Source organism: Quercus robur, chromosome 8 (assembly GCF_932294415.1).
Source record: "Quercus robur chromosome 8, dhQueRobu3.1, whole genome shotgun sequence".
Classification (NCBI taxonomy): Eukaryota; Viridiplantae; Streptophyta; class Magnoliopsida; order Fagales; family Fagaceae; genus Quercus; species Quercus robur.
Genome location: NC_065541.1, coordinates 46,080,348 through 46,102,495, shown reverse-complemented (window position 1 = coordinate 46,102,495; position 22,148 = coordinate 46,080,348). Strand labels below are relative to the sequence as shown.

Sequence of the window (22,148 nt, the reverse complement as noted above, 5' to 3'; positions counted from 1 at the left end):
TTTAATGATAAAAGAAAATTTTTTAACATTAGGAAAAAAAAAAAAACAGAGTGATAATAATAAAAACATTATATAACACAAAGTATTCATCAGACAAAACTAAGATATCTAGAGAGTAGAAACTACAGAGAGAGTAAATAGCATGGAAGGTTTTGGTGTGGAGCTATATATATTAGGTTGGTTTGTTTAAAATACTCCATGTTGCTGAATAGTAGTTGGTTTAAAACTCTTTTTTTGACATATATATATATATATATATATAATAAATCAAGAAAAATTTTTTGTAAAATTTTGAAACTAATAACACTTACGTGGCAAAATATTAGTAGTAAGTTTAAAACTCTTTTACAGATTATTAACAAACAAGGACACCAACAAGTACAAGGATTAAGCAGCGTAAGGTATAAGTAAAACGAAAATGCTAGACTTCTTTTCTTCCAAAACAAACATATATCTGCTTCTGCCTCTGCTGTTTCCATGGCGGTTGATTTTGTTCCGTGCGTTTCTCTATCTACATGTGCAAGCAGAATAGAAGAACTTCCTGATGATGTGTTGTTCGAGATCATTTATAGACTGCCTTGCCGATCGGCTATCCTATGCATGTCCCTCTCAAAGCACTGGTTTTCTCTTATTTCCCATCCTTACTTTATCCTCGGTTTCATTAACCATCGCTACCAAATCGGTAAACATTACTATTCCTCAGAGCCCTTTACTTTTCTGTTACAGCACTACGATAAGTTCATGTTTCTTCCATCCGATAATTCTAGTTCTGAGTCCTTCATCAAGGACTTTGGCCACAGTGGCAGTGTAGTCGATTTTCTCAAATTTCTTCCGCCTGGAAGATATAATAAGCTTTGCATTGAGGCATCGTTCAACGACTTATTGCTGGTATGCAACGAAGTTCTACAGTGTTGTAAGTCAGACAGCGACTACTACATCTGCAATCCGCTTACCAAACAATGGCTCACGCTTCCTCGGTCTCCGCCCATGATGTCAAGCTTCAACAGACCCATGTTGGTCGGCTTTATATGCGAACCTTACAAAGAATGTATTACAAATGCCAATTATAGATATAAGGTGGTACGCATTCGTTCTCTCACTGAATCGGATAAGACTACTCAGTTATGGATGGAGATATTTTCTTCTGAGACTAACGAATGGTGCAACTCATTTGTAGAGTCACCACGGGAATTGTATCGCTTCTCATTTAAGTCTAAGCGACTCGGTGTTGTTGCCTGCAATGGGATGCTGCATTGGGCGGATGTAGATGGTGAAAACGGAATGACCAAAGGCTTTGTTGTGTTCGACCCACAACAGTGCCACCTTCGTTATATCGATCCACCCATCTTGCCTATCGAGCGTTTCATATCCTTTGGAGTGTTCCAAGGGCGCCTCAGGCTATTCTATAGCCCTATGTACCGCTCTCCCGATTGTAGACTTGGATATTGTGATTGTGAAAACAATGCTAGCAATATTTCTGTTTGGGAACTTGTAGATTACGATAATGCAGGTACATGGTCGCTGAAACACAAAGTTTGCTACAAGGGCATAATTTCAGAATGTTCTACCTTCTTCGATAAGAAAGTGGAGGAGGAGGAGGAGCTCCAGGGGCCTGTGAAATTCATAGCCTTCCACCAAAACGATGGTGATATTGTCTTCTTACAATTTAGCAATTACATTGTCTCGTGCAACATGAGGACGAGGGTCTGTGCCTTTGCTGCCATTGTGTCTATGCGTGTGACATCTATATTCCTTCTTGGGCAACCATCATGGCCAACGCCAATTCATCCACTCCTATCGAAGTTTGAATGTCCTCCTCCTCTCGATTGTTAGTTTAGTTTTGAACCACAAAAAGCTTTTTCCAATTTGTCTAATGAGGAGTATTTCATCAAGTTTTGAATTGTAGCATTCCAATGTTTGTCGATGCTTGAGATTTTTATTCTTAAGTGCAATTCGTTGACTGGATTATGCGTTTATGGAGTTTTTAATTGCCAGTTCCTTATAATGAGTTTGATACTGGTATTTGATACTGTAAATAAGTAAATTTGGTTTATATTGGAGTCTACGTAGTTTAATATGAACTTTTTTTTTTTTTTTTTTTTTTTTTTTTTAAGGGACTGTTTTGGGTTAAAATGCTAGCTTGGACAGCATCTTCGAGCCTTTTACTATTTCTAAGTACAGCTCTTATCCAAACACATTAGAAGTTTTGTAACCTTGTCATGACTCATTTTACTGCTACTACATCTAATTATTCTATTGCTCATTCTTGAGAAGTTAATATTACTCACCTTACAAATTATGTGATATTGCATTCCTTCTTTGCATATAAATCTGTTGTTGAAATTAGTTTCTGTAACTTTTTTTTTCCTTACATATGCTTACAACTCTAATTTATATATATATATATTTAAAAGTTGAAACTGAGAATTTAAATGCTATGCTTTTGTTGGGTCACATTAGTAACCACATCATTCACCTATTTTTCTATTATTTTTAACTCTTTTTCTTCTTATTAATTTTGCACCTTACTGTTACACTTCCTCCAATCATTTCCCCATCACTTTTACCTTTCCAGTTCTTCATTGTTCTCAACCTTAATGTCACTCTTCCTTTATCCCTTCATTTTCATCTTATTTTGGCTCTTCTTATTATTCTGTTACTATAAATTTGTTATTCTCTCTCCCATTCTATACATATTTTCTCACTCAAAAAAATGTTATTACTCTCTCTCTCTCACACACATGTTTTTGTTTTGTGGATTTTTTTACTTTTTGTATCTCTATTTTAGGTTGATGAATTTATGTGTTCTTTAAAACTCAACTTTGATTTGATGCAATTTGGCTTTGTTTTTTTAAGTTATTATCTTTCCTTTTCTTTTCTTTGATTGTTAAATGTTATCTTAATATAAAGATAGTGTATAAGAATATAATTTTATATAGTATGGCTTAAATAATTTGGTGTTTGAGTCATAACTATATCTTTTATTTTGACTCCTCTTCTTCTTATCTTATTCTCTCTCTCTCTCTCTCTCTCTCTCTCTCTCTCTCTCTCTCTCTCTCTCTCTCTCTCTCTATATATATATATATATATATACTTTAGATTGATAAATTATTATATTTTTATTACACCATTTTGGGTAATACGATTTGGCGTTTTTTTTCTTCTTTAGTTTTTCATCACAACTCTTCTCTCTCCCTTTTATAAGTTTTGTTTGATTTTTGTTTGACATAATATTTAGTTATTTTGGAAGTGAGAATGATTTTATATCAAAATACAATCTTGGTTATGTATATGAATGCGTCTATCAACTATTTGAGTAATATCAAGTGCACTTTTGTATAAGTTTTGATTATCATGATAATCTCTTTTAAGAGAATGAGAAATTTGAATGGACAAAACTTAGGTATAGTACTTAGGTACTATTCATTAGGTTCTCCATTTAAGATTTAACTATGTGACTTTCTTCTCATAGGATGGAAGTGTATTTTAGTTAATTATAACCACATGGCTGAATCTTAAGAGGGGAAACTAAAGGAACAACATCTTAGTACTATACATAATTATAAGTTTTGCCTAATTTTAATAATATATTTGAAAATTAAACAGTTTAGTTGTGCGGGAAAAAAAAAAAAAGAAAAAAAAAGGAAAATATCATGCACCATAACATATTTTAGAAAAATGAGGACAGCCTAAAACAGAAATAATATCAATTAAACAAATCCAAATAATAAAATGATGATATATTTTTTGAGATAGATAAATAAAAAATAATTTTACAAATTGTATAACTTTTTGGGAGAACAAATTATTTTCCACAAAACTTAGAGAACAAATTATATATTTTACGATAACTACAAAATAATTATTTATTCTCACGCATCGCGCGAGTCTGAGACTAGTAAACTACAACAGCTGTGAAATTTTATTTCTCTTAAATATCTTTCAATGCTTCAATGCACTAAGCAATTTTATTATCTTTGATTTTTAAATATTTGGAAAGATTTCCAGCCAAAGCCAGCGCTTGAATGTAGTTCCCACCCTAACAATGCTTGGCGTCATGAAAGCTCGCCTTATCAATGCTACAACAGTTCGTGCTCTTCTCAAGAAGAGTGATGCTTTAACAGGGTAGTTCCGGCAGATTCTTAAAAAGATTGTCTCCACAATGGAATCAATGGGAGAGATCATGAAGCCCGCCTCATTTGCCCTAACTAAAGCCAAGTGTATTTCTGGGAGAATAACAGGCACATTGTCCTCTAGAATGTCCAAAATGCATCTCTTAAAGTTTGCTCAAAGCAATAAAATGTTGCTGGTGTGAGACTCCCAAAGTTCGAGTTTTTCGCTGATGGTGAGACCAAGAATGACCTAATTGGATTGGCTAGAGGTGGACAATAGGTTTAGCTCATTCTTTCTGCTTATGTGGGAAAAATTGAGGTTCTTGTTGATCTCACTTCACTGCAAAAAATCATTCTTAACACTCGATGAGGCATTCAAGACCAGTAATCGTAGAGCATTCGAGACAACTGAAGATCACTCATCAAATGAGAATCTCATGAGCAAAGGAGAGGTAACTTGTATGGGAAGATAATTGTCATCTCTGCATGTATTACTCTTTCCTATTGATAGCCACCAATCATTAAGTGTTAAATGACCCGTTTGAACAATAGGGAAGGCTAATGCAAGCATATAACCTCTTCCCTAACCTAGCAATGACCCATATGGTGTGACGGGATCCCACTACCACAATACTTTTTTTTTTTCCTCAGAACTGATCCACCTAGACTATAAATATCCCCATCACATCTCATTGAAAGGGGTCTAGCTTTTTGGAGAGAGAGAGAGAGAGAGAGTCCCAAGGAATACATTTATGTTTAAGATAAAACAAGGGAGTTGAGTGTGTGAGGAGTTGTAACTTTCCAAGTTTTATTATAATTTTGTTGAGATAAATGAATATACTGTATTGAGTTTTATTTCTTTTTGATTCGCCCTTTCGACCTTCCCATTTAGCGTTACGTTGTTGGTGTCTCCTCTCTTGACTTTTTTTTGGGTAGGTTCTAAACAAATAAACATTATTTCAAATTGCTACAATGTTGTGGTTTATATGAAATCATAGAAACACATGTTTCTTTCTTGACTATATCCAACTGCCACATTTGGTTTCACGGATTGAGATTAGATGCCAATACCTAGGATATTGCACCTAATGCAATTATCCACATTTCTTTTACAATATTTTTTATATTCTTAACTTATTACTTCTTTTTAATATTTTTTATTTAATGGTTGAAATTGAAAGTTTCTTTTTCCGACTCTCAATCTCAACCATTCATTACAATTGCATCAAATTGTGGCTTCACAGAAAGCACATCAGTTTATAAGGTTTTAAATAAAGTTGTGACTTTAGAGTTCAGAGTACTACTTTGAGAATTCAAAGTCATTGGATGCTACCAAGTATAGATATATTCAAGATCAACATATACAGTATTGTTTTATAAGATCTTGAGTTCAAAACATCTTGAGGCTATTCTCATGGGATTTCTTCATGTAATTACCTAGTGCGTGTTGGATGGGAAACTACATACACCTGAAAGGTCAAATACTCGAAGAGATATGAACACCCTCATTTGTCCCCCCAAAAATAAAACATATATGATGTAGTGTTTAAAGATATACAGAAGGTTGGGGTTGGAGTCGTGATTAAGAATGATCAAGGCTTATTCACTGCTGCATCAAAATCTCTTGAAGACATGGGTACCCGTACAAATGCTCAGGTGCTAGAGCTTTAGCAGCCATTTGTGCTTTCAATTTTGTGTTTTCAGTTTGCCCTTTGGTGTGAATGTGGAAGGAGACTTACTAGGTAATTCAAGCTTTAAGATCTGATAAACCAAACTTGTCTTAGGCAGGCCCTTTACTATTGAACCTCGCTAAACACAAATGTTAGTTTTTTAAAGAGATTTCTTTTGCCTATGTTGGTAGGGAATGAAATGGAGTTGCTCAAGTATTAGCTTGTCATGATAGAACTTCGAGTCATTGTACCATTTGATTGGAAGAGGCACCTGCATTTTTGCATCATAACCTCCAAGAAATTTTTTTTTTTTTTTTTTTTTTTAAATATTAGTTAAGATTGAATAACATTTCACATAAAAATTTTATGCCACATGGACTCAATTCAAACAACTGTAAGTTCTATACCCTGAAACCCTGGGATCTGCTGTGGTACTGCCCACAGCTGGGCTAAACATGAAAGAATTTGGTGGCCTAGAGCATTTCCCACGGCTGAGCTAAGTAGTAGCATGAAAGAATTTAGTGGACTAGAGTTTGGACCGTATAGAGCAATGCTAAACTGTACTTGTTTACCCACAGAACTAAATGAAAAATATCTTCTCTTTTCCAACCACTCAACCAAATACAATGAATAAAAGTTGTAGAGAGCTCATACATTACATTTTCTGTTCTTTTTCCAATTTAGAGCACATACATTACATGTACTGCACAAACATTAAGTACAAAACTAATATCACTTGGACTTGTAAAAGACTTCTGCTAGATTATCTGTTGAATTATCACCAGTTGGTCACAACCAATTTAATATTACAAAGAACTTTAAAAAGTCCAATATTGTTAGGAGAGATTCTTTACAGTGTAAGAGGATGATAAACTTCCCTGGAACAATGTTTATAAATATTCGGATAGATCTGCTTGGTTCTCCAAATCCCATATAACCACTTTTCCATCCAATCCTGTGACAGTGAGGCATTAGAATTAATGCAAGGGGGCCTTTCTAAAATTGGCAATGTGGTTCACAAATAATTAAATAAGAATTTGGTAAAGATTTTCTTTTCCTTTTCACTAACCTGAAGTGCTGAAGCGCATTACTGTGGAGATCCCTGACCGTCTAAGTGGCAGAATACAACTACAGTTTTCAAAAAATGTTGCCATGCATTCAACTTCATTATAATTAATAAGGGAAACAGTTGCCCCAATTCCACTTGCTTATTGTTTATCCACCCCACCTTATTAATTCTAGGGGACCTACCTCTAAATAAGATATGGGATGGATACACAATATTCAAAATGGAAGTGTGGCTATATATATAAAAAGAGAGAGCGAGGGAACCAGAAAAACTTTTGGAGCAACAAAATAGTTATGAAGTAACTTAGTACTTTATGCAGTTATCATGAATGCCTCCACGTGATCTTGAAGGTTCAACAGCATCATTGCTCAATCCATGCTTTGATTGCCCATATAGTTTCCCAAATGCTTCAGAAAACTGGTAAATAAAGATAGAAATCAGAAACTCTCCTAGGGAGGCCTAAAAAGAAATGAGAATTCAAAATAGAAATATATGACTAATATTAACCCAATATATTTTTAAATAGATATATAATAGTGCAACTCCATCCGATAACTATCTTTTAACGCTCCACAATTAGCTCCACATTTCCTATTAGCTTTCATCACGCTATCAGAGATTGAAAGAACAAACTTTTAAAATAGGAGTTTGGGTGAGAATATGTAACACCTGGAATTGTTGGCTATCCATATACCCAACTGACCAAGTGCATTAGCCACTTGCCCTTTATCTCAAGTACTAAGGCTTGGGAGGAGGAGGGTTTGTGTGGGGTCTTACGTTCAAATCCTTTTTCTTTTCTTTTATTTTTTTTTCTTTTATTTTATTTTATTTTATATATAATTCTTTTTAGGGTTTTTTTTTTAATTAAAAAAAATTTTTATTGAAAATGAAAATTACTTCACATTCATGATGATGAACAGAGCATCTTAAAAAATGACAAGAAGATTATATAGAAGATCTAAAAGAGTGTTTGAATTTCAAGTACAATGTGTTAAACCTAAAACCACATCTGAGACCACTTGCAAAGTACTTATCAACAAGGATTTCAATTGATCAAAAGGTCTCTCAACGTCTTCAAACATATGACTATTCCGTTCCTCCCTCCCATACTATCCACATCAAGCATGCCGACACTAGATTCCATACATCTGAGAAAATTTTCCCACTAAATCCCAAACAGTTCGCTCCACAAAGCACAGGCCACCTCGCAATGGAGCAAAAGATGGTCCAACGTTTCCCACATTATACCAACACATACCACACCAATTCACTTGTGATAACCCCTCTTAATAAGGTTATCAATAATAAGAATCTTACCCCAAACTGCTGACCACAAAAAGAAAGACATCCTTTTGGCTCTTTGGGGCCACAATACACCAAATACTCTTCCAGGGAAAAGAATAAGCATTGATGCCACAAGTATAGTAAGATCAAACATCAAAACTCCCACCCCTATTCAATTGCCATGTTCTCCTATCACCCCCTCCCCTAGGCATCTGGGAATAGATATGATCAAGAATAGAATACACTGCCTCCATCTCACAATCGTTAAAGTCTCTGTGGAAACACAGATTCCAACTCCTAACCATCCCGTACACTTGAGGATCCAACACATCTGAGACTAAAACTTCCCTATCCGCCGAGCACTCAAACAAGACAGGATATAGATCCTTCAGAGGAAGTGTCCACTCCAAAGATCATACCAAAGCCTTACTCGATTGCCCTCTCCAATCTCAAAAGTAACGTGCTTCCTCTCTGATACTCCACCACAACCCACACCCATGCATCCCTCTACCAACTTTTGTACACCATCCACCCCTCTCTCCTCCATAGGACAGGAATATTCTTGAATGGGAAAGCATGCAGGGACAACTCAGCCCTAAGAAACTTCCTAGAAATTTCATAACCATCTCTAGAAGAGTACCACCTATACAACACAAGGTACAATCATAATATATCTTCCTATTTCTCTAACACCACCTAACAGAGAAAAAAACTAAGAACTAAATCTGTAGCAGGACAAAGAAGCATATCCAAGCCTTCTCAAGTTTTAAACTCAGAATATATCATCTTTTAAAGTCTTTTAGATCAGCAGTACCGAATGCAAGAGCATTAATTGTTTTCCATTTTTCTATTACTCTTTTCAAGTGGTTGAAATGACTGAACTCTCAACATCCTTTGTTGCTTCTCTTGTAAAACTGCATATTATACATATATAGAGTTCATAGTTTATAAATTATGGGTCATATTTAACAGTTATTTTGAAACCCAAAGTTAATATTATAAGTACCACCGCACACCCTTGGTATGTTAGTCACTCCACAAGTATAAGTGTTTGTGGGGTGTGGGGGGCAAGGGACAAAATTCAAGTCTCCAGGAGAAAGCTTCACACACATATACACTTAGATTAAGTTAGAATAGAAATTCTATTTTATATAATAATAAAAAAAAAGTTAATATTATAAGTAGTTGTAATGGCACTAATACCCAAATGACTTCAGCATATGATGAAAAAAAATTGTTATCTGATGAGAGATGAAACTCTTTCTTATATAGAGAAACATCATGGACCAATAAGCAGAAAAGATTTGGCCTCATATCCACATTGTAATGAAACCTAGCCCTTGCCTAAGCCTGGCGTGTCCTGAAAATTTTCAACATCATCACACAGCTGACATTTTTCAATGAGCTCATCAATTTTCATAATTTCCTGGTATTATGGATTGGAAAAGGCTTATATGATTTTAGCTACCCATATACTATTTCAGATTAACAACTAAAATGACATACAATTAATCATCTACGCACCTGTGAACCATATTTTGATCCTGAAGAAATTGTTTTCCTTTCGCCAAGGAATCTTATAAAGCTCCTACAAATCCAAAAGGCACACATATCACTTAACTATTTTACTTGAAGAAAAGATAAGACATAATTCTGTGTTGGGGGTAGGTTTTTTATAGTGTCTATGTAGTTGTACTAGAGAGAACAGAGACATACAATCAAATCATGCTGAGGGTTGGGCACTTTTTTGGGATTTTTATTACCTAAGTACAGAGGCGGCCCTACAAACTTTGAGGCCTAAGGCAATATATTTAAATGAGGCATTTTTGTTATTAATTAAATAATATTTAACTAGTTTTCAATATCATAATTATTGGTGCACAAAAATGCATTCTTTTTATCTTGTAATATGTTTTTTTTTTTTAAGAAATGCTAAAACTATAACAAATTTTACTAAAAAAACTTCCAAATGTTGTAGCAATGAATGTAATTAGTGACACTTTAAGAAGATAATAAAGAAGTATTTGAATGAATGATGTTAAGGATATTATAAATTTTACAACATGATGCTTAAAAAGATGTATCACTAAGTAATTTAAAAATGCATTTAATAAGTTGTTGATGTATACAAATCATATTAATTGTCACAACAATTTGAAAAGGTTTTAAAGTAAAATTTATAGCATTTTCCTATTTAAATTATTTCTTGTGATTAGTGACACATATTTGTAAGCCTTATGTATTTAAAGTTGTATTATCTATAGCATTACTCAATTCTTTGGTACTTCTTAAAAGTAGAGGAAAAATGTAAAATTAAATTTTTTTCCTATATCTCAAAAAAAAAAAAAAAAATTTAAAAATATATATTTCAATTTTTGCCCCAAAATTTGGGGGCCTTTCTCTATTAGGGGGCCCTAGGCGATTGCCTAAGTGGCCTAAGCCTAGGGCCGGCCTTGCCTAAGTATGGCCCATTCTCAACTTTTGAAACAACCCTCCACCTTGGTGATTTATACATATGCGTGCATGTGCAGTCCCACACAAATATATATATATATATATATGATGCCCATATGGATAGCTTTTAAAAAGATTTTACATACCATATTCCTCTTTGGTCTGCTGCAAAAACCATAGGGTTGCAGTCAAATCCCACTCCAATGACCATTCTCTCAGAAACAAATAGAACCTGAAAAAACACCATATGTTTGTCCACAATTTGCATATTGAAATTCAAGTTAGTGGAATTATGTGAAGAAAACTATTATAGTCTAAAAAGGTTAACAGAAAGGATGCTGACCCACATCACGGAGAGGCAAATCACGGAATGCAACATTTTGAGCCAAAGGAGAAGGACCAATTTCATCAACAAAGTAAATCATAGAATTATGGCCTGTAAAATATTAAAAATGGTAGTCATAAGAAAACAAAAACAGACTCATTCAGTTCCAATGTTATACAGTAAGAAAAGGATGGATTCAATCAAACTTTCAAAAGTCCAGATAACTTTTTCTGATGCTAATTGCAGACAATGGATAACAAATAGAACAGTTAGAAACTCATAAATTAAGAAAAAATCCTGGCAGTAATGGCAATCTAGGAGCAAAAAAAAAAAAATCATTCTTTAAATTAAGTTAAAATTTGATAAAGCATGCTAAAGGTGAACAGCATTATAGAATTGTGACACAAATATCAACTTTGAAAGCAGTTCCTGTCAATTTATTACCAGATAAATGCAATGAATAAGACAGTTAAATATTCAGAGTGCCTATAGCCAAGTTTCAACTACTGCAAGTCAATATAAGCCAGGCCAAAAACTTTTCGTAAATAAAATGCAGAGGAAGGATATTTCTGACCTACATAAGCTAAGGTATCGCCACTTGGTGACCACTTCACACCAAATGCCCAAGAAAATGAGAGATCAAGCTGAACAATTTGCTGTTACACCAGAAAGAGTAAATAATAAGGCCACACCAGTTTGAGTGAAGAAAGAGAATGCAAATTATGTTAGGGCAAAGACAGGTTAGTAGAAGAATAAAATCATATCATACACTAGTTAATTTAGAACCCTTTTTAGGAAAGTGATATTATAGAGAACCATGTGGGCAATGCATATAAACCATGGAAGGAAAGAAAAATATGGCTCGCTAGTGACTGGTAGGGTTTCAGATTTAAGGGTTGGCTGGGCCTGAGTGTTCACAAATTGTGTACAAATATAATTTGCAAGAACATCTAATTTAGCTGGTTGAGACCCAGCTGAGTTTGGCTTGGACAAAGCAATGAGTTTACATAAAAGATAAAAACAAATGTGAGCAAAAATCAAGCAAAACTGATAATCAGAGTATGACTTCACCCAACTTTAATCATTAAATAAAGAAATAATACAAGTATTTTTTATCCTTAATATATTTCAACAGTGTCAACTTCTCATTGTTTTTCAAACTCCCCTCAACGAAACATTTAAATAGTTTCCTTTCAGCTGAGACATCATCTGATGGAAACAATGGAGTCTCGAAATTACGTATAGGATTCATTTTATATTAATGAAAAATCTGTGCATGAACCTAAATTTTCCCATATTAAGAGGCTGTTGGCTTAATAAATAAATAAAAAAAAAACAGAATTTTTTATACTTAAATATTCCCGAGGTTCTCCAATTCATTAGAACCCAATTATTGATGGTGGTGATCAGTTTAGACTATCTTTTTTTTTTGGACAAGTTCAGTTTAGACTATCACTAATACCAATTATATAAATATGGATAAATTGTTTATCAAGCATAGACTAATTGGAACTAAAATGTATTTTTCATGATAAAAAAATAACATATTCAATCCCTTTATCTACCCCTAGGACTAATTTTCAATTTAGATAACATCATGTTAAACACAGAGTAGAGGTTTTTCTCCAGTAAATTGTGAGGAAGGAACTTTAGATGTTTGTCCAAGTAACAAAGAAAAATAAATTGGAAGATCATTTTAAGTAATAAAATCTTATATTAACAAAGAAGATTTACGCACAATTGAAGAATCTAAAGAGTAATACCTCTTTTTGGTTCCTAGAGTTTGTAATTATTTCATTTTTACAGGAAAATGTCCACAAACAGTTGCACAAAAAAATGTGCAATCAAACCCAAAAACAAATATAAAATTAACAATAAAAACTTCTGTAATGACTTTCTTCCAACATATTAAACACACAATACAATCTAATACTACAAGGGAAAAGAATAGATCCTGAACCTCTCCAAATTTCGAATCTGAAGAAGGGCCTGTTCTTGAATCCCTGAAACATTTTCATTTAGCAACAATAAATACCATATTGCAAATATCATAACAAAATTGACAAAATTCTAAAATCTGACAATGCTTTGCATATATATTTGACCTACTTTGTGTCAACACCTTTGATGAAGGTGGAAAATATTCGGCATTTCCCATCTGCGGATGTTGTTGCAAGAAGAATCTGTAGTTATAAGCAAACAATACTCAGATACAGTAAATAGCTACCTTTCCCGTTTATAATAAAAGAATGATTATTCAGCTTCTAACAATTAACTTGCAATTTAAATGTTCAACAACTAACAGAGAAAAAGGAAACAGTTGCATAAAATAACATATGGGAAAAAAAAACACGATAGTGATAAACAATAGCAAACAACAATAACAAAGTTTTAGTCCCAAAACCATGGGGTCAACTATGGATCCTTAATAAACTAATCAGGGTTGGCCACATGTACTCTTCTCTGCCACTTTCCAAAATCATGTTGTCTGTTACTTTCACAATTAACATGTCCTTTTTTCCTACATTTATTAATGTTATTTTTAAGTCTTTCTCTTCCTCTTTTCAGTTCCTCAAGGCCTCAATTTGAATCAGATCACTCTTCCTCACCAATGCATTCATTGTTCTTATTTACAAATAACCAAACCATCTCAAGTGATTCACTTACATCTTTTAATCAATCGGAACCACCTCAATCTTTAAACAACTTCTTCATTTGGCATCTATCATCAATTGAATTATTCAGTTTGCTCCAATTTCTTGTATGGCTTTCATTAAAAAATTTGTCGAAATACCTCTTCTATCTCTTTTTAATCTCCTTCTCCTTTACTAACAACATTCTTTGATCTTCATCTTTAATGCACTTGACAGTCTTGGCACTCTTCAAATCTCTTGTTTTCATTTTCCCTATCTTGGTAAAAATGTAAACATTCTTTCTTCCATCCTCCATCCCCAAAAGTTGCTATATAACACATCATAAGCCTTAATAGAATCTAGCCCCTGGACCAACTTGATTGCTTCCCTTTTATAACTTTCCATAATTAGTATTAACTCTACATCTAAGTAGGCTTCTATATATCTCTCTTTAATCTAAGTGCTACTTAGACCTCCTAATTCATCACCAATTCTCCTTTATCGGTAACCCGCATCATTTAGGTTATCCACATATTTTTAGCCATTCTTTTAATACAACTAATTATTTCATCCCACATCTTATCAACATCTTCCTCTACGTCCCACTTACCTTCTTTGATCATTCTATTCCTTCAAACCTCCACCATCTAATTCTTGGGTTTCTTTGCTTAATATATCTTCCTTTCCACTTCTAATAACAAACAAAAAAGAGCAGGGTTAAGAGAGCCCATATAATTGCTTCGCAAGAAACAGTAAATACTTTAAGCAAAGAGAGATTTGCTTGATCTTCTCTCCGCGCTCCAAACAAGTATCCGACAAGGTGCATAAAATCAGAAGGTAACATCCTTAGCATTTAAGAGTTTTCTCCTACAACAATTATTTGTCACAAGCAAAGATCTCTAGTTTGTAAGACAGGACTCTAATCTGGATAAAATCAAAAAATATAAATCTTACTTATAATAAAAAAGATCCAAAAATATACATGTAGACACTGATTTGCAAGCCACGTGTGTCCACGATTTTTAAGAAGATAAAAGTACACAACCACTTTAAAAGCATAAAAAAGGAAACGTACAAAATATGATAGAATTACGCACATTATTGGGATGCCAAGCAACACTTGTCACAGAAGAATCATGTCTTTTCCTGATAAGTTTACTGACCCACCTGCATAACAGTATAACACAAACATATTAGCCATGAGCAACTTAAGAGACATAAAATGATCAATCATTTAAACTGCTTTAACCCAAGTTAACATTATCCATCAACCATTACATGCAAAATACTTCACAAACTAAGCACATCTACACAAAACCAATATCCAGAATTGATTTTAAATGCTCTATGAGTAATTTTACCAAAATGAGGTCTGTCAAACAAAATCATGCTCATGCAAAGAAAAAATTACAAAGGAAAACTTGGGAAATCTGGCATTTGCTAGCAATTGACCATCAACTTCACTACGTGATCATAATTGAAAATAATTACAGGCTTTACCATTTCATAGATAATGTAGGGGCACCGTTTCTCTTGTGGTAAGCACTTTAAGAAATAAATAATGTATAAGCATAGGAATGGTGTTGAAAACAAGTTTTATGTAAATATATTTAAAGACATAAGTATGCAGTCATGCAAGGAGTTCATGTAAAAGCAAATCAATGCAATTCACATTTCCAAACAATTTTTTTTTTTGAATAGACATACTCAACTAAAAGTGAAAGCAAGTATATGAAAAGGACACAGAAAGACAATTACCAGTTATTCTCTTGCTCATAGTAGCATATACAAACAGTTTTAGCCCCACTGCCAACAGCAAACTTGTTTTCTGCAGGTAAAGAAAAAGATCAACTCAGGAAGCTTATATGACATGTCAAGAGTGCAGAAAGTTCTAGATTTATAGTCCCAGTTTCTAGGACAAAGTTATAATTAACAAAAAACAGAATCATCTTTTAAATATCAGGACAGACAACAAAGGTACGACACAAAGTTTCTTATTGTTTCTTTCAATCAAGATAAACCAACAGCAGGTCCATGTCTGTTTATATATGTTTCATGAAACATGTAAGCCTATGCATCTAAGTGCAAGTTCATTGCAAAACCATGAGACTTTTTTAATTAAGAATAACCATAACAACCAATACTGGCAATAAACCAAAACAATATGTTATTACGCATCCTTTGGCATCAAGCAATAACACATGAACCTCGATACATGTGTCTGAGTGCAGGGAACATCCAGATGTTAACATATGCTAACCTCTTGCTAAATATTCTATTATTTTTCTTGTTAAACTGAGACTTCCATGAGGGAATAGGTTCGCACCTATACATGACCTCCCCCCCCCCCCCCCCCCCCCCCTTTTTTAATCAACCATTACCTCCATTGGGAAATAGGTTTGGTCTTGTACATTACCCTTTTTTATGTGGTAAAAATATTCTGATATTAGTCAACCATGACTTCTTCAATAGTATGTCAATTGTGTTTACAAATCATAAGTATCCTCAGCCTTCCATCCTTGAGTTTATTAAGCTAAAAATGATATGCTTCCAACTTAAGCCTTAGTAGTCATGTATGTCAATGATTTTAGAATAAACTTCTCAAAAGATATTAATATTACACTTATACCCCATAAAAAAAATTATATTAACCCTCTAAAAGTTAGACTAAGAAAATTATAAATCCAATATCTAGCAAACACAAAATCAACTTCATAACTTCAAAGCTCATGAGACCCATCATTTTTATTATCCTGGGTCTTGGTGTCTCCCTCTATGGTTTCATGCATTTGATATTTATGCACATGACCTGATGGTATGAGAAAGTTAATAGACAAAAAATGTATAACTACTGGTTGCACTTAACATGATAGTCTCTTCAGTAATATAAAAGGATTACACTGGATAAAGTATTTGGAAGGTGAAGGCTCCTTCTAAGGTAGGTATTTTCAATTGGACAGCTGCTAAGGGAAAGATCCTTACATTGGACAATCTGAGGAAGAGGAATATATGTGTCGTTATACCTTCATTTAAAAGAATATTTTTTTGTGTAGAATGTCTCAAATTCAGGATTTTCCATTGCACTGATTTCTTGAGAAATTTCGTGTAAGAATAGTTGGGAATCAGTGGATCACCTACTCCTTCACTGTTCTTATGCATATAGTCTATGGAAACTTGTGTTTAGCATGTTTAGTGTTTCTTGGGTTATGCCTAAACAAGTGGTGGAGTTGCTAGCTTGTTGGAATGGGGGTGTCGGTTGGCATCAAACAGCATTTATTTGAGGGGCCATCCATTGTGTATCATGTGGACTATTTGGAGAACAAACCACTGAACTTTTCAGGGGGAGGAGCGTTCCATCCTTGAGTTGAAACAGTTCTTCTTGATTTATTTGTTTGATTGGATGACTGCTATGAGCAATCTTTCTATTCCTTCCCTTTTGGATTTCTTAGATTTATGTATTTTTGCTTAGTTATTTTGTTCCCTTAGTACACTGCCTGTGTACCAGGGGAAAGGTTTTAATAAAGTTTTAGTTGCCTATCAAAAAAAATATAAAAGGATTAAAAGACCAGTACCTTTTGGACTCCATTGAACACAAAGTGCAGCACGGTTTAGCCTAAGTATAACAAGGGTTGGTACCCATTCTGATCCTTCTAGGTTCCACACATATCTAGAAACACCAAAGATTAGGAAACAGAATCAAAGAAATAATTAATTGAGAGGTAACGTGAAAAATGCGTGTGTGCAAGAGAGACAGAGAGATGCAAAAGCTTTTTTACTCTAGATATCTCGCACAGAAAAAGCATATGAAAAACAAAAATCTAAAAACACATGGTACTCACGAATTCCGATCATGAGATGCAGTTACAATTCTGTTGGACCTTGGGCTCCAGTCTATCCCAGAAACAATTTGGTCATGCTGTTTCAGGACAAAATGGAAAAATTGCTGAGACATTATTGACACAATGTCTTCATCAAAATTAAGTATAAATGATGAAAACCTGACAACAAAAGATTTATTAACACTGATATAACTTGTATGTCATAAGTTTTTTTTTTTAATACATATTTTAAAAATTACTTGTATGTCATAAATTCTGCATCTCATTACACAAGCATGTACACATGTTCCAATAAATAGCAAAGATGTTATCAATCAAAGAGAAGAGAGGGGCAAGGGGTCAATGAGAACAATTTCAATACAAGTAAAGGAAAAAAAGCAATCAATTGAGTATTATATCTCTAGTTAAGATCTCTTCAAAATAATCCCAGGCAAGGTGAGGGCCTAGTTTCTTCATCAGCAGAGTGGTGCATCCAAGAAACCAACCTTGGCCATGAGTGAATGCACTTTTCTTTTTTTTTTTCTTTTTTTGATAAGTAATAAGATATATTGATAAAAAAGGAACACCCTAGTGCATAGGGAGTGAACAAGGGAAAAGATATCAAATACAAAAATTGCAAGAGTCTAGGAAATAAATAAAAGAAGGGAATGATTTATTTTGCAAAGCAAACAACCAATCCCTTAAAGTTCTAAAAAAGAGAAGCTTGAGGTCCGGAATAGATCTCTCAAAATCTTCAAAATATCTACTATTCCTCTCCCTCCAAAGACACCACAATAAGCAATGAGGAATGATGGATCAAATATAACCATTTCGATGACGACCAAGAGTGAATGCACTTAATTTCAACAAACCAATATCAGAGCCTTTGTCATCACATCAAATTGGTATCAAAGCCCAAAGTTAATCTTGAGATGAAGGTGATGCTTGCTTCAGGTAGCAACTCCACCACTTGTTTAGACACAACCCAAGTGGGGTGAGAACAATGATCATCTTGTTTGGGATGTATTGAGGTTTTAGGTTAGGAAGCATAGACACTTCATTTGGGGTGTCATGCTTGTGTCGTACTGGTGTCATGCCTGCCATGTTATGCTATAATTTTTCAAAAATTGCTCATGTCGCTGTGTTGAACCCGTACCTGTACCTATGTCGGTGATTCCTAGGTTTAGGCTTGTGAGAGTGTTAAGTGTGTGAGTTAGTATTGAGTGCATGTTTTGGGTAAACTAAGAGTTTGGTTAGTTTGTGCTTGTGAGATGTCTTGAGTGTGTTTGTATTTGTGAGGTTTGTGAGTTGTTTTTGTAAGAGTATGCTAGTTTGTTTGTGAGGATTGGATGAAAATGGTCGTAATCCATCAAATTGATTATAGATTTTGGTTGGCATTGCCTGTATATGTAGGGATGGAATTGGCCAAATCATGTTAAAAATTTATCATCTATGCACATTTTAATTTCCTACTTGTGTGAATGCACTTTTTCTAGTCCCAAATTTCAAAAAACTGGTATCAAATTTGTTGTTATCGCAACATTTTTTTTTATAGGCATTATCATAACATATACAAAGCAACGATCATGTAATTTACATCTATGCTCCTAGAGTTGGACTTCTTGATGTGATATCAATTAGCCAAGTGTCAGTAGGTAGCTCATCAAACAGCTTGATAAATCCTCCCTAGTGCCAAAATACTCAAATTTTCCTTTCTAAGGCAAAATAAGTTTACATTTCTTAATTTAAGTGTGAGTTTGGATGTTACTAAAAACTGAAAGTTTAGTGTGTTTGATGTTTTTCTGTGGGTCCCGTGCACTGTTCACGAGACCCACAAGTACGGAATTTAGCAAATTTTGAGTTAAAACTGGGTTCCACGGCACTATTTACACATTTAAAAATTATTTTGCTATAGTGTTTTCAATTTTCAACCATAAGCGGTATCCAAACAGACCCTAATGTACATGATCCAAAATGACACCCCAATTGACAAATCAAAATATCTTCTACTCATTCATAAGACTTGAACCGTCTTCTCTACTGAGTGAAAGATTTTGAAGAGTACCTTTTCAAGAACATGCACCTTTTCCCACTTGTCTTGTGATAATCTATAGATATGAACCTCATTATTGTTGGGACAGAATGCAACCACTACAAAGGAAATTAAAATATATTACAACACTTCATGGGGGAAAAAAAAAGAGTGATTCAAACTAATGAATAATACTCTTAAGAAAGTCATTTGATGGAGGCCCTGGTACTAAGTATTGACAAAGAAGCACTAAACAGAATATATTTTTATAAAAAAATACAGAGTATTCATCAAACATAAGCAATGAAAATAAAATGAAACAAAAAATAAAATTCATGCAAAGTATCTAAATTCCTCCACACTATCCAAGGCCCTTCCACTAAAGTAATAGTAAAGCCAACCTGATAATGTAGTACTCAAAATTAAGAGAAAAAATAAGTATTTTTTTATTATACAAAAGAATCAGAAACTTTACATCTAAAGAAACACCTTTTTTGTTGTTGGTATATACAAAAATTACAATCCTATGTGGGCAGAATTGTTCATCAAACTAGATGGTAGCAAATCTAACATTTGTTCTAGAACCACCATCTCATTGCAGTCAATATGGTAAATAAACTACACAAAGGGACTGCATAATAAATTTTTGGGGTCAAAAGATACCGCCGCAAGTAGCAAATACCTTCTTTTAGCTTGCTCACATGAAGTACGCAAAACGAAAAGAGATTAATCACTTTAAACAATCCTAACATATTGAGCAAAGATTTGTTTCAACACCATTCCATTTGTTTACAATTCAGAATATAACCAACCACAATATCCATCATTTTCTGCCCCACTTTATGCAAAAGAAAATTACAACAACAACAATACAATCAAAAACCCCCTATTCACAAATTTATATACGCAATGCCAAAATACCCCAAATCATCCCCTTTTAGATCTAAAAGCTCAGATTATAATGTTGTTCAACACCAATAACTAAATCAATCAAATAAACAATACAGTTCTCTGCAAACTTCACAAAACCCTTCCAACAATTTCTCAGGAGCCAAACAGTGCCACAAACAAAGCAACAGATCACTGCATAAATTCAAAATCACACAATATTCCATCAAATTTCCAAGCCAAAAAAGACTCAATCATCAACCACTACCAGCTAATCAGGGCCCAAAAATAAAATGCTCAAATAAAAACAAAAACATTGACTCTAAAACACTAACGCTTTTCCCCCAACTACAAAATTAACCTGATCCATGAGCCGAGTAACGATTTTCTTACTTTAAAAAAAAAAAAAAAAAATATCGGGAAACAAACAGAGTAAGAAAGAAAAGATAGGAAAAGTAATAGAAGAGTACTAGAGTGGTCGGGGCCCCAAGCATGGCAAGTGATGGACTGAGCGAACTGGTTCACTGCGATCGCAGTCATTTCTTTGCTTTTGTTTGGTTTCAAAGCGATTTTCTTTTGAAGTCTGAATTTGATTTGATTTGATTTCTATTTTGGTAAGTTTCTTGTGTTTGTGAGTTTGAAATATAGGGGAAATGAAATGAAATGAATGTGTGAAAGAAAAAACAGAAGGGGAATCGTGAAAGGGAGTAAACTGGGAACAGATCTCACCAAATAATAATACCTCAAATCAGATCCAAATGGCAAATACAACAGTCAACAGAGATGTACCGTTTTCTTTTTTTCTTTTTTTTTTTTGGTGAAGGTTGGGCACGTGTTTGACACGTGCTATCATTTTGATGATCTTTTTGAAAATTTTAATTTTCTACCTTACTTTTTCTTAAGATTTTTTTTTTTTTTTTTTTTGGTGAAAATTTTCTTAAGATTAATCCTATCATATATATATAAAAAAAAAACAAAAAATAAAAGTGCGAATTTAGTTTATAAAACAAGTGAAAGCATATATATATATATATATATATCTAATTTTAGTACGTTTTACATTATAAGAACATGTATTTTTTTTTTTTTTTATAACACATTATAAGAACATGTAATAACTTTTTGTAGTTTTTTTTTTTTTTTTTTTGAGAAAGATACTTTTTGTAGTTTGAATAGTTATCTAATTTTATTTTTGTCTCATATTATTTTTCTTTTTAAATTTGAAATATATATATATATATATATTTTGTGAATCTAATTATATATTATTAGATCATTTTTTTACTAGAACAACACAATCTTGGCCCTTGGGAACTAGAATTAGGTGAGTTTTGGTGAAAAAGAGGACATCATGTGTTGAAAGATGAAAAGGAATTGTCAATTTAAAGTTGCTACTTGTTATGCCATCCTTTCATGAGCACTGTTTGGAGTTTAGAGTCTCTAAAAAGTAATATCCTTTGCTTGTATTGCAGTTTGTGAATAATTACCAACGTTGGATGATTTAAGAAAGAGAGGGAAGAGCATTGTAAACTGGTACTGTAAAGGTTATACTAGTTACCTATGCACTTTTGCCTGATAAAAAAAATGCAAGTTTTAAGAAAGATAGAAATCGCTGTACTCCACTACTCCATTGAATTTGTTGTTTTGCATTAGATGGGTTATGCGGGAAACAGTGATATTCAACTTTTCCATGATTTGGGGACATGGTGAAAGAGTTTATAAATCAGTACCCTTGTGTACCTATTTGAAATTCTGAACCAAGTAGCACAATTCCACTTGAGATTTCTTAGGCAAACAAAATTGCATGAACCCATAACACCAATCATCTTAGTAGAATAAAATTATTTCACTATCCTAAATATT

At 33.6% G+C, this 22,148-nt stretch overlaps 1 protein-coding gene across 1 annotated transcript; it reads right to left on the bottom strand.

The window, feature by feature from the left end:
• Nucleotides 1–6,409: 6,409 nt before the first annotated feature.
• On the bottom strand, nucleotides 6,410–21,051 carry LOC126696171 (actin-related protein 2/3 complex subunit 1A-like). Its single transcript, XM_050392950.1, has 15 exons — nucleotides 20,756–21,051; nucleotides 19,431–19,516; nucleotides 17,387–17,463; nucleotides 17,120–17,214; nucleotides 15,306–15,375; nucleotides 14,645–14,714; nucleotides 13,024–13,097; nucleotides 12,875–12,917; nucleotides 11,489–11,570; nucleotides 10,937–11,025; nucleotides 10,736–10,821; nucleotides 9,660–9,723; nucleotides 7,162–7,268; nucleotides 6,852–6,910; nucleotides 6,410–6,737 (listed from the first exon to the last, which is right to left on the bottom strand). The coding sequence occupies exons 1-15, from the start codon at nucleotides 20,823–20,825 to the stop codon at nucleotides 6,673–6,675; spliced, it is 1,137 nt and encodes a 378-aa protein (XP_050248907.1). The 5' UTR covers nucleotides 20,826–21,051; the 3' UTR covers nucleotides 6,410–6,672.
• Nucleotides 21,052–22,148: the final 1,097 nt, after the last annotated feature.

What these genes read in the sequence shown, in the direction of transcription:
- LOC126696171 (XM_050392950.1), bottom strand. Translation starts at nt 20,825, where the DNA reads ATGACTGCGATCGCAGTGAACCAGTTCGCTCAGTCCATCACTTGCCAT. An exon ending in ATCAAAGGTGTTGACACAAA is followed by an intron (nt 12,918 to 13,023) that starts GTAGGTCAAATA and finishes AAAATGTTTCAG; the next exon opens with GGATTCAAGAACAGGCCCTT. An exon ending in ATTCATGATAACTGCATAAA is followed by an intron (nt 6,911 to 7,161) that starts GTACTAAGTTAC and finishes TGAAAACTGTAG; the next exon opens with TTGTATTCTGCCACTTAGAC.